At 38.6% G+C, this 12,378-nt stretch overlaps 1 protein-coding gene across 2 annotated transcripts; it reads left to right on the top strand.

The window, feature by feature from the left end:
- Positions 1–388: 388 nt before the first annotated feature.
- On the top strand, positions 389–9,148 carry LOC113095981 (protein Jade-1-like). 2 transcript variants are annotated; one of them, XM_026261353.1, is made up of 11 exons: positions 389–559; positions 2,445–2,577; positions 2,987–3,057; positions 3,197–3,354; positions 3,445–3,629; positions 3,731–3,942; positions 4,007–4,174; positions 4,272–4,388; positions 4,980–5,513; positions 7,544–7,661; positions 7,800–9,148. In XM_026261353.1, exons 2-11 carry the CDS (start codon positions 2,526–2,528, stop codon positions 8,723–8,725), a joined length of 2,541 nt encoding a protein of 846 aa, XP_026117138.1. In that variant the 5' UTR covers positions 389–559; positions 2,445–2,525; the 3' UTR covers positions 8,726–9,148. The 2 variants fall into 2 exon arrangements, with proteins under 2 accessions (XP_026117138.1, XP_026117139.1); XM_026261354.1 differs by lacking the exon at positions 389–559 and adding an exon at positions 1,432–1,502.
- Positions 9,149–12,378: the final 3,230 nt, after the last annotated feature.

Raw genomic sequence — 12,378 nt, 5'->3', positions numbered from 1 at the left:
TGTTGTGAGGTCACCTCAATGGGATTTCCAGCTTTTGTATTTTGCACCTGTCATCAAAGGTTCAAGATGTTCATGATGCATCTCAGCTGTTTACAAACAAGTAAACAACTGAAATGGATTCGTATTTTCGTAACTGAGATTATTTAAACTGGACTGATATTTCAAATGCATTACATATTTGATATGTACTTCTGATAAGTAGTTGTGATGAATAATAATACATCTTTATTTACAGAGGTTTCCTATTGATTCGTATTAAATAATGAGTAGCTTTTAACCTGAGCTTTACAAAACAAATCCCTGTCATCGTCTCCAAAACAGATGTGGATGTCAGGGAGCAGCGAAATGGAAGTGATATAGTGATAATCATGTTCTGGCGTGAGCGCGCACGGGCATTAGCTCCCCCTGCAGGTGGACGAGGAGCAGCAGCGGCGCGCATACGTAACCTGCATGTGTTTGTGTGTGGGGTGGAGGAGAGGAGAGGAGAAACGAGACTCAAACTCTGAGAAAGCGCCACATAGAAACACCAGCGCAGGATCAGCAAGATCTTCCTATGAAGGTACACTAAATTTTCTTGGTGTGCTGTAGCATACATGTTTTAAAGGCAGGGACGTTCAAGTGCTTTCCAGGATTTCTGCGAGCTCTTCATGCAGATGGTCCGGTGCAAATGTAGCACGTAATTAAAATGGCGCCAAAGATTAAGTTGAGAAACAGCAGACGCTGCCCTAAATAAATGTTTACATGTATTTGACCTCTGTATTAATTTCTATAAGCTCCTGGTTTGGTTTGCTTTAATATTTGTTAGTTACTTTGAAATCGCGTAGCTGCTAGCCGTGCGCGCGCGCGCCGTGTGTGTCAAAGCGTCATGTCGTAAGTTCGGCGCGCGCGTCCTGGCCTGAATGTGCGCCTTATCTTATTTAACCCAAAGGTTTTGGTAGCGAACCGACAAATGTCATCAAACGCATGCCCATGTTTTTGCAGTTTAAGTGAATATATGAATTTTTGTTATGTTTAGAGAGTAAAACATTCCCCGTGCCACGGTCTGGGTTGGTCCGGATTCAGCGCTGCCGTGATATTGGGATAAATAGCGTTAGACATTATTAATATTTTATTTTATGTTTGCGTTAGAAGTTAAATCCGCCAAATCTATGTATTTGTGCAATAAAAAAATGTTTTCTGATCTACGTAGCTTTGTATGTTGGACTTGTATGTGTCGTGGTATTATAAATTGTTGTTTTTTTAAATATATCAAAGTGCAGCAGAGGTTGTGTATTAAAACACTGTAAAATTGATTTGGATTCAGTGGGGAAATTAATTATGAATAATAATAGTTTTGTTTTACTCTGGCATTAAAATGGACAGCTATGTGACGTCAAGGGGCGTGTTCTGCAAGTAGCGTCACGTGGAGCGTTAGCGCAGCGTGAGCTGCTGTTTGTTTATATGGAGCGAGACCATAGACCGTATGAGCGAGACGTCGAGTTTGGCCAGAAGTTTTTTTTATTGTAATTCAGTTGAAATTAGCAGAAAGTTATAAGATTTTGATGTTGTATCTTTAAATGTATTTAGAACCATATGTTTTTTGTTAAGTTTGGCATATCTAATCAGTTTTTTGAAAATCTGTGTTTGCTTTTGCTCAGTTAGTTGAGTAAATACTAATAAAAACACGAGGTCACTCGTCCTCTTCGTGTGGTGGTGTTCTGTAATGGAAAAATAGTTAGGCTTTAATCATTTTAAGTCGTTGAATATTCGCCACATGATAAAAAACAGTATATAAGGATTGTTTATAATTTTCCCAGCGTGAGTGCGTTGCACAGAAAATTGGAGTTTGCTAATTTTCAACACGGTGCCCTGGGTAATTTAAAAATCGGATTTTAATTTAATGTAAGTTACAGATGAAGCGGATAAGTTAATGGTATGTACACACAACTAGACTAGAGCAAAACAACCAACTTAAATGTTAAGATTTTACGTTTCACGAGCATTTCAGTCTACCATTGGTCGATTAAACAGATAGTCCCGCCTTTAGACCCACCGGATTGGTTGCCCCGATAATATTTTGCTGTGCTCAATCAAGCAGCAGCGGTTAAAAAGCTGGTTAGAAGTCTAGTTGGCATACCGCAAAAACTACTGGGCATGCGCACATCAATATAGCGTAATTTTTCTTACACCGTACAACGTTAATTACTATTTTTACCTTCTTGTAAGGGATTGGTGTAGACGTTAATAATTTTTGCTGTTAGCAAATTTCTAACAACAACAACAACGGTTGAATAGCTCCGCGTTTTTGAGTCTACGAATTACTTCTAAATTGATTCTGCATATTAAACTCGAATAGAAGGACTAAGTTTTATAAAGTATAATATTAAGTAACTTAACGTAGTTTTTAAGTTGAGTTAGGCTTGTAAAGTCTTCTTGAACGCTGAATCTGTGTCTTCTGGCTTTAGTCAAGCTGTGGCTGGTTGGGGGAAAGCAGTGCACTCAGCAGTCATTTAGATTCCTGCATCACTTGAAGGCCACGGCAGCTGATGATGAAGCGAAGCCGTGTCCCAAGCACCAGTGAGGACTCGGATAATGGAAGTAAGACAGACAAACACTTTATTTTCTAGTGCCAACTTGCCTCGAGCAATCTAAAATAGCCTTTCTGGTAACACTGAAGTTGCATGTTATTAAAGTCACCGTGAAATCCAGATTGGACCGTTCTTATTTTTGCAATATGTTTATTGTAAATTATCTGCCCACATCATTATTATTATTATTTTAATACATGTGTCACAAGCCATCTCTTTATGCATAACTATTACTGCCATTTTTTAAAACTAATATAACCGTTAATAACATATTGTCTATATATATATATATATATATATATATATATATATATATATATCATAACACTAACCATTAGTGCTGCTAATAACATGAATATCCCTCTTTCTCAGAATCTTCAGCACAACACATTGCATGCATTTGTTACTGTCTCTTTCAGGTAACTCCACATCCTGCTCTCAGCATTCCAAGTCAAAGCACAGGAAACAGAATGGAAAAAGACCCTCAGAGGTACACAGATCTGCCTTCACACTCCGAACCACCTCACATACGACCTTAACAGGCTAAAAGATAATGTGGTAGATTTTTGTCACACATCTTTTGATGCATATTCCGATAGTCACCCCCCCCCCTTTTCTTTCTCCTCCAGGTGTTCAGGACAGACCTGATCACTGCTATGAAGCTGCATGATTCATACCAGCTGAATTCAGAGGATTATTATGAGCTGGCAGATCCCTGGCGGCAGGAGTGGGAGAAAGGGGTTCAAGTCCCTGTTAGTCCCAACTCCATACCGCAGTGTATAGTGCGGTATGAGTTGTATTTTTTTTTTTAACAAGTCAAATTATTCTTCTTTAATGGATGCCATTGATTTATTCCTGTTTTCTTTTTTCCCTGCAGCACTGTAGCTGAGAAATCCCCCGCTCCTCTGTTCATCAGGCCGAAGAAGCTGATTCGCTCATCTGAGTCATCGATGCTGGGATACGTGGGTATTCAGACGCTGGCTGATGGCATGTGTCGTTATGACCTGAATGAGGAGGACGTCGCTTGGCTGCAGATTGCTAACGAGGAATTCAGTAAGATGGGTGAGCAGATACAGTCAGAGTTTTCATTTGACCCATTATGCACTCAAATTTCTTACACTGTTGGAACAAATGTTACGTGTGACTAACTGATTTGCTTGTAGGCATGCAACTCCTGGATGAGCTGACAATGGAGCGGGTCATGGAGGAGTTTGAGCACCGTTGCTATGACAACATGAGCCACGCCATGGAAACGGAGGAGGGGCTTGGCATAGAGTACGATGAAGACGTGGTGTGTGACGTCTGTCAGTCCCCTGACGGCGAGGATGGCAATGAAATGGTGTTCTGTGACAAGTGCAACATCTGTGTGCATCAGGTGTGTATGTGTTTGTGCAAGCACATATATGTATAACATTATATAACAATGTACCTCCCCACAGGCATGTTACGGTATACTGAAGGTTCCCGACGGCAGCTGGCTTTGTCGTACCTGCGCACTGGGCATCTTTCCAAAATGTCATCTGTGTCCTAAAACAGGAGGGGCCATGAAACCCACTCGCAGTGGCACCAAGTGGGTTCACGTCAGCTGTGCCCTCTGGATACCAGAAGTAAGGATGCATGCAAAACTTAAGACTTATAAAGTCATTTTGTTAAGAGTAGTGTGTGAGCTCAGACTGGTTTTTGTTGTGTGCTCTTTACTTCTAGGTAAGCATTGGTAACCCTGAAAAGATGGAGCCTATCACTAATGTGTCCCATATACCCAGCAACAGATGGGCTCTAATATGCTGCCTGTGTAAAGAGAAAACAGGAGCTTGTATTCAGGTAAACAGTGCTGATGTCTAACTAATATACAGATCGTTAATGTCGTTCATTTAGATATTCAAAATCTTCCAGAGGGCCTAAAGTGCATTTTAAACCTGAATATTTTCTCTCAATTTGAGCTCTGGAGAATAAAATATCATCAACTGATACCATCAGTAATTTAAGGTTGAAGCACTTAGTTACCTTTCATAACCTTAATAAAAAATTGACACAATACAAAATACATAGTATTTCTGATTTTTTTTTTTAAATAATGTACATTCACATCGGTTGAGGTCATATCAGTATTATCATCACCTCATGGGGACCAACATGTTGAGATCACATGACTTCTCTGATATTTCCGTAATCCCCCTCAGGTATTGGATGCTTTCACTCTCGGAATAAATTAATAGTTGCTGACTGCCAAAAGTAGTTTTATTTATTCCGTTTGGTTTTTGCAAGATGCTGCATCCATGCTACTTGGTTTAAATGTAGAATTTTGTTAATAATAGTAGAATTATTAATAATAATTTAAACAAAATCAACTTCACATTTTCCCCATCTTTCTATTTCTTAATCCTGGCATTCTCTCTTTCAAAATCCCCCTAGTGTTCTGCCAAAAGTTGCCGTGTGGCATTCCATGTGACCTGCGGTCTGCAGTGTGGGTTGAAGATGAACACAATCCTCACAGAAGCAGATGAAGTCAAGTTTAAGTCTTTTTGTCCCAAGCACTCAGGAATGGACTGGAATGAGGAAGAGGGAGATGATGACAGGCCAGTGAAGGTCCAGACCAGCGAAGAGAGAGGGAGAAATAGAGGAGTGAACATCTCATCCTCTTCACAGCCCAGGCTAGCACAAAACCCAGAAGAAACCAGACTCAGTGAGCGTAAACTTCGAGTTCAGCAGTTGGAGGACGAGTTCTATCGCTTTGTCGCCGCTGATGAAGTCGCAGAGCACCTGCAGTTGCCCCTGGAAACTGTGGACTTCCTGTTCCAATACTGGAAATTGAAAAGGAAGGTGAACTTTAACCAGCCACTCATCATGCCGAAGAAAGAGGAGGAAGAAAGCCTTGCCCGTCGGGAACAGGAAGTGCTTTTGCGACGACTCCGCCTCTTCACGCATTTACGACAGGATCTAGAGAGGGTAAGTTTTGCAAAGCCATTCTGTAGCCACATTACCACTTGGCACAATATAAAGGAAGACAGCAGCCACCAGTCACAGCTCAAGACTGTTGAGCCTAAAGTATTCTTCAGTTTTTTTTACATACAGTCTAATGCACAGCTTTTCAAAGTAATACTCCATTTGATAGCTTTTGTGAACGCAGGCTCTCTAGAAAGCTTAAGCTTAGACCAGTGCTCTGTTTATCTCTGGAAGTTATAACCAATAAAAATGTCTTTGCACTTCTTTCATAACCCTCTCACACAAGCGCTTATCAATCGAATGCAATTTTCATGCGCATCTCGTCAGTAAAGCTGCTCCTGTGATTAGAAGTAGATCTCCAGCATGTGCTTTCAGATCAGGATTGCCAGGTTTTCAAAACAAATCCTGCCCACTTGCTTCTCAAAACTAGCCTCAAAACTAGCCCTGATAAAAATTGCGTCCCAGGGTTAAAATACACGTTTTTTTTTTGGTAGGGTTGCCTTGGTAAAATTCGCATTTCAGGGGCTAAACATCACGTTATTGGTATATATTGGTCCTCTCTGCCTTGTGCATATTAATCAAAATCATTAAACATGATAGAAAAAGGGCGAAACACCAAAGTTTCTGGCGCGAATTATTTTGTAATTTTAAGAGCAATAAACATATATTGCAATGTTAAGGAATTCATGTTTTTTCATTCAGATATGTAAATCAACATGTATAAATAGAATCGGTCTGAAAAAATTAATCGCTAGATTAATCGTTTAAAAAAATAATCGTTTATCCCAGCCCTAACCCGCGGACATGAAAAACAACTGCCGACTTGGCAACACTGGTTGGCCTTTACTACACAGAGCCGTAGTTCACTGACAAGCTACACAAAATCGTGTTCAAAATCAGCAAATGGAATCGATTTTTGTAATCGATTTTGTGTAGCAAAGTTCAAATGATTTGCAATAGTCACTTTGTCGCGTCCATGACACGGTGTGACAACTGTTGCAGCGGCTGTAGACACTTTGTTAGTGAGTTGCAGATATTTCAGTGTGGGTTTTTGTGGATTAGTATGAAAATAACCATCGTCCAGTCATCAATTGTTGGATTCCTATAATTGTTTTGTTTTTTTTATTCAATATTGTTACTAAAAAACTGTTTTCTCAAGGTTTTAAATTACTGTCATCACTAACATTTGACAACGTTTCTGTCCCTGTGTCGTTCTGTCACGCCACAGTCATTACAACACCTGTATCTCTATCATTAGACCATAAAATATGTTGCTTGGCCAAACCCAAATAGAAAATACACACTAGCCCGTTTTTTCAAATAATAGGAGAGTCAAGACGTCAGAAGTGAAGGAATTAAAATTTATTTTATGGAAATGTAATATAACTCTCTGTGAACTCCAGCTGCAAGAATTTAAGATTGGGACCCTAAAAACTATTCCCACTACACAAAGGAAGTTTTAGACAAATAAACAATTTTTACAGAGTAGGTAAGTCTTTAGATTATTATGTGCTATATTGCCACAGCTGCTGAGAGTATCTTTCATGTTTAGAAACTCCACACAATGGTTAGTTCACCCAAAAAATGAAAAACTGTTATTTATTAACCCTCATGTTGTTCCAAACCTGTTCATCTTCGAAACGCAAATGAAGATATTTTTCATATTCTCTTACTGTTTTTCCATTTAATCTCCATGCAATCGAATCACTCATTAAAAGTTGAAAAATATATTGAAAATGAATCAAGGGGTTTCAAATAAGAAACTATCGCTTTAAATAATGAACAGATTTCATTTAGGCCTTTGTTCATACATTAACATTGCACATGCATAGAGCAAATCAACTGTAAACAAAAGCTCAGTCATGCTTGCTTGACATGCAAGAACAAACCTTATCAAGAAAGATGAGAAAATATTAGAAATAACTTCATTTGTGTTCTCAAGATGAATGAATTAGGCTGAGTAAATTTATTTTCATTTTTGAGTGAATTATCACTTTGTTTTGTTTGTAGAATTCATATGTCTGTGTGTTCAGGTGCGTAATTTGACATACATGGTCAGTCGCCGGGAAAGAATTAAACGAACCTTGTGCCGAGTTCAAGAGCAGATCTTTCATCACCACATCCGGCTGCTCGAGCAGGGACGTGCCACTGGTCAGTATGATGCTCACTGCACTCACTTGAATGAGTATATTTCAAATATGAGAATATATACAATACAATATATATCTGTCTTGTCTGTATTCCGTTTATTTTTTTATTTTTTAAACCATTACCTTCTCTCCTGCTCAGGTATATCTTCTACTAGACGTTTGGAGGAGGCTATGTTTTACTTTCGGACAGCACCTCCTGTACCTGCATCCCCTCAGCCTTTGAAGGGTCACTGTGGCCACAACAGCGCCCTGGGCACCACTATTCAAAATCACGAGAATGGGAGCAACACCTATAGAGTCTCAAAGCATATCGAAGCAGACAAGCCTGCAAAGATGCCCAGATTGGAAAGCCTGGTCATGGACAATGTTCCCAGTACTGAGGTGGTTGATTCAGGCTCTGCAGGTTGTAAGACGGCAGCTTCAGCTATGGTGACACGTTCAGAGGGCAGACTGAGGGGCTGTGAATCTCATAGAAGAGATGAGGAGAGCGAGCGCCCCCTGGAGGACAGGAGGAGGAGGAGCAAGCTGTTGGAACAGGTGTCTATAAAAGACAAACTGAGACAGTCGAAGTCTATGGAGGACGCGGTGAAGAATGAGACTGATCATGACAACTTGGATGACAGATTACTGCTGTCTCACAGCAGAACCACTGCTAGTTCTGTAGTCACTGCTTCGACCACTTATAATGTATCACCGAGGAAGACCAACTCAAGCCATCATCAAGAAAAAATTGTGCCAAATGGAACAACTAGGCGGAATCTGAAAAACTGGGGCAGTTTCAGAATTCCTAAACGGAGTGAAAGAACGTCATCGGGGAAAGATGGACAGGACAGAAATGACATGGACCAAAATTCTTCCTTAATTTTTAATACAAGTCCCACCGCCACAACCTCCCCTCAAATTAGGACCCGGCTGCGGACAGGAAGTGAGAACCGAAGCCATCTGGAAGAGTCTGATCTAGGCCAATCAGAACAGGGTAAGAGGTGTCATGCTCAAAGACTTCGAAGCCCGATGACTAGACGTTACGGTTCAGATGTGATCCAACGTGGAGTTCTTGCATCATGAAGTGTCTAAATATATTATATTTCTCATTTTCATTTGCTCTTCAATGAAAGGTGAACAGGTGGAATATTTATTTTTCTATTCTGTAATTTCTGCTGTTGCTGAAACTATTTTTTTGAGTGTATGTCAAAAACATACGCAGAGAGGTGTCAAAGACCAAACGATTGGCTGATGACAAAGAAAAAAAGTCTTCTTAATGAATGAAACTTAAAATCAGGTTAAATTAACTGGCACAATTTTTAGATGAGTTATTAGCATTTATAACATATGTTACCAGCGTGAAACAAAGCCAGTACAGCCCAACTGTCTTAAGTTCCACAGAATTACTGCACTTAACTGTTTGAAAGAATATCATATCTGACCACAACTCTTACCAGTGTCCAGAATTTGGTTTTATTCACCCAAAAATAAAAACTTGATGTTTATCTATATGTGAATTTGTTTCTTCAGTAGAACACCAACAAACATTTTTAACTCTGACTCTTTCAGTCTGTCAATCATATAATGGATGTGAATGGGAATCATGGCTTTGAGAGTCAAAAAAACACAAACAAAACGCTGCAGCTCTTGACGATACATGGATGTGTAAAGACAAGAAAAAAATTGGTCTGTGCAAAAAAACCAAATGGTATTTATATCGTTTTTACCTCTGATTCACCGCAATGTATGAACTGTCCTGATCTCAGACTTATAAGTGCATTACCACCACCTATCTCTCGAATGCACCATTGACACTATCTACAGTCTCAGTTGGGAGTGTCAGTGGTCCACCTGAGAGATAGGTGGTGGTAATGCACTTATAAATTCAGCGATCCACCGTAATGCAAGAAGACGTGTCACGCAGGCTGTTGAGAACCACTCGGGACAGTTCAGACATTGTGCTGAAAAAGGTAAAAAAATATATATAAATACTTTTCAGTTTCTTGCACAGGGGTCATTCTACAGAAACGTCCACATTTGGTATGGCAAGATCTCTTAAAATTGATTTCTTTTTCTAACATTTAAACTTAGACCACATTATTAGATTACCCTTTGACTTTATGAGTACACATAAATTACAGCTTAATGATTTTTTATTTTTTGTGTGCATTTATTTAAAGACCGCATACACCATTTTTTGTCACTGGTGTTACCTTACTTCTTTAGCGATATTAAAGGTGTTTATGAAATATTTTTTAATTTTTTTTCAGCACATGCAGTCAGAGGTACAGAAAATTAATGATGATCTAAGTAATACGGTGATTATGTTTTATTTATTTTAATCAGGTTTGTTAAAAATGTGACTGAATGATGTTAGTTCAATTGCACAACCATGTATTTGCTATAACAATGAAAATATTTGAAAAAAAGGTTTTAAACAAGCAATAATACAATCATTTAAAGCTTAACTCTTAAGTGCAGCAGAATTCAATGAATTTAAAATGATCATTATGCCACATATGACAGATTTTATTTAATGTGAAAGAAAAAAAAAACAGTAACACCAGTGACACAACAAATCACCAGTGACATACATAACATATACAAATGACTCATTTCATAAGAACTGAAATCAAAGTTAGAAAAATATCATAGACAACATTTTAACTTAACATTTTAACTTCATTTCTTCACCATTTCATATCTTTGTTTCTAACCGATGATCTTGTCTTTCAGTTTCTCTATTTCCCTTTGTTTCCTTTGTGCATCTCTCCTACGTTGTCTCCTCCCTCGTTGTAGTTGTCTGTAAAGCAAAATATTTTCGTGAAAAAAGTTCTCACTCATTTAACCCTAGCTTGAGTGTGTGTGTGAGAGATAGAGAGAGTGTGTGTGTGTGAGAGTGAGCGAGAGAGAGTGCTCTTGTTTCTGTATCATATCAGGACACAACTCTGTATAATGACATGGGTATGACACAGGTATTACAAGGAGATGGTGACTTATGAGGACATAACCCATGTCCCCATTTTTCAAAACACTTATAAATCATACAGAATGAGATTTTTTGAGAAATGAAAAATGCACACAGTTTCCTGTGAGGGTTAGGGTTAGGGGTAGGGTTGGTGAATGGTGATAGAATATACAGTTTGTACAGTATAAAAACCATTACGCCTATGGGATGAACACACTTTACACAAAAACAAACGTGTGTGTGTGTGTGTGTGTGTGTGTGAGAGTGAGTATGAGTGTGTGTGCGAGAGTGTGTGTGTGTGTGTGAGAGAGAGAGAGAGAGAGAGTGTGTTTGTGAGTGAGTGTGAGTGTTTATGTGGAGGTACTGAATGCTATGCACTTTTATATCTCTTTCACCATTTATTTCTGTATTTGTAACAGTTCAGTTTGTACCTTGAAATGCTGGGTGATCTATCTGGTGATGATGGGGGGGGGGGGGGTGGTCAATGCTTCTGCTCTGACTCTTTGCCTGCATCTTTGCTGACGGGCCCTCCATGCCTTTCGCTCATATCTCTTCTCCCTTTCACTCAAATTACTTACTCTCTTTCTTTTTTGTGTGACAATGTCACGGACATAGCTCTGTTTCCTTTTCTGCAAATACTCTGCTCTGTGTTCAGGATCATCATCCCTACACTTTCTGTATAGTCGCTGTTTCTCAGCTGCGCTCAGTTTAGCTGTACCCTCAATTTAGAAATACCTGACCAAAGGAGGATTAACAATGACAAAGAAAAGTTAGAATCACAATTTTAGTGCTATTTTATGCAAAATAACTAAATGAATAGCTTTGAACAAAGTTTATCTATAAAAGGGAGTCACTGGTGTTACTGATCTTCACTGGTGTTACCCATAAGGAAGGTGACACCAGTGACAGTAACACCAGTGACAATTTTCATGAAAACTGCATTTTACAAAATGGCTGCTGCAAGGTATCAAACCACATGTTGTCAATCATGGTGTACTCACTAAATTAAGTAGTTTAATCCATTTGTATTCTAGTTTTTTACAATGCCCAAACAATAAAAGAGGTCATACCAGTGACTTCAACTAAAAGCTTCATATGAAATCATGAGATAAATGAGAAGATTTCTGATAATTGAAAAGAGACAGTGGACTTACCATGGGCTTCTCTTCATAGATCTCCAGAAAATTGGAAGAAGAAAGTCGAGTGATGTCATCAGCGTGATTGTTATTTCACAATAAGAGCTTTTTTGTTAAACGGTAACACCAGTGACACAACTCCAGGGGACCACTACTTTCATTATATATTTTATAATATTTATTTAGCATTTTGTTTTTTAATGTAATTTACATCATATATTTTATAGTTATGGACACATGGTTGTATTTTAAATGGAAGAAAACACTGTTTTTGACCTCAAAATAAAGCATTTTCCCTCTGTACATGACTGTGGGGACGAGCACTTCTGTGGTGCTTGGAATTCTAATTAATTAATAAAAATCAAATATTGCCACATTGATGGCTCAAGAAAGTGTAATTGTTCAAATTACATATTGTTTCATTTTTAAATATAAAAAAATTGTAAACCTAATGTGTTTTTCAAGTGTAATATTTCTGTAAAGGCTAGGGACAGAAAAATGGACATTTCTGTAGAATGACCCACAGACCAATCGTTTAATGTCTTTACACATCAATGTATCGTCACAAGCTGCAGGGTTTAATTTGGTTTTGTTTGTGTATGTTTTTATGACTCTCAAAGCTGTGATTCCCA

Source organism: Carassius auratus, unplaced genomic scaffold (genome assembly GCF_003368295.1).
Source record: "Carassius auratus strain Wakin unplaced genomic scaffold, ASM336829v1 scaf_tig00215828, whole genome shotgun sequence".
NCBI lineage: Eukaryota > Metazoa > Chordata > Actinopteri > Cypriniformes > Cyprinidae > Carassius > Carassius auratus.
The sequence above is the reverse complement of the archived record's forward strand: the minus strand, read 5'-3'. Positions and strand labels throughout refer to the sequence as shown.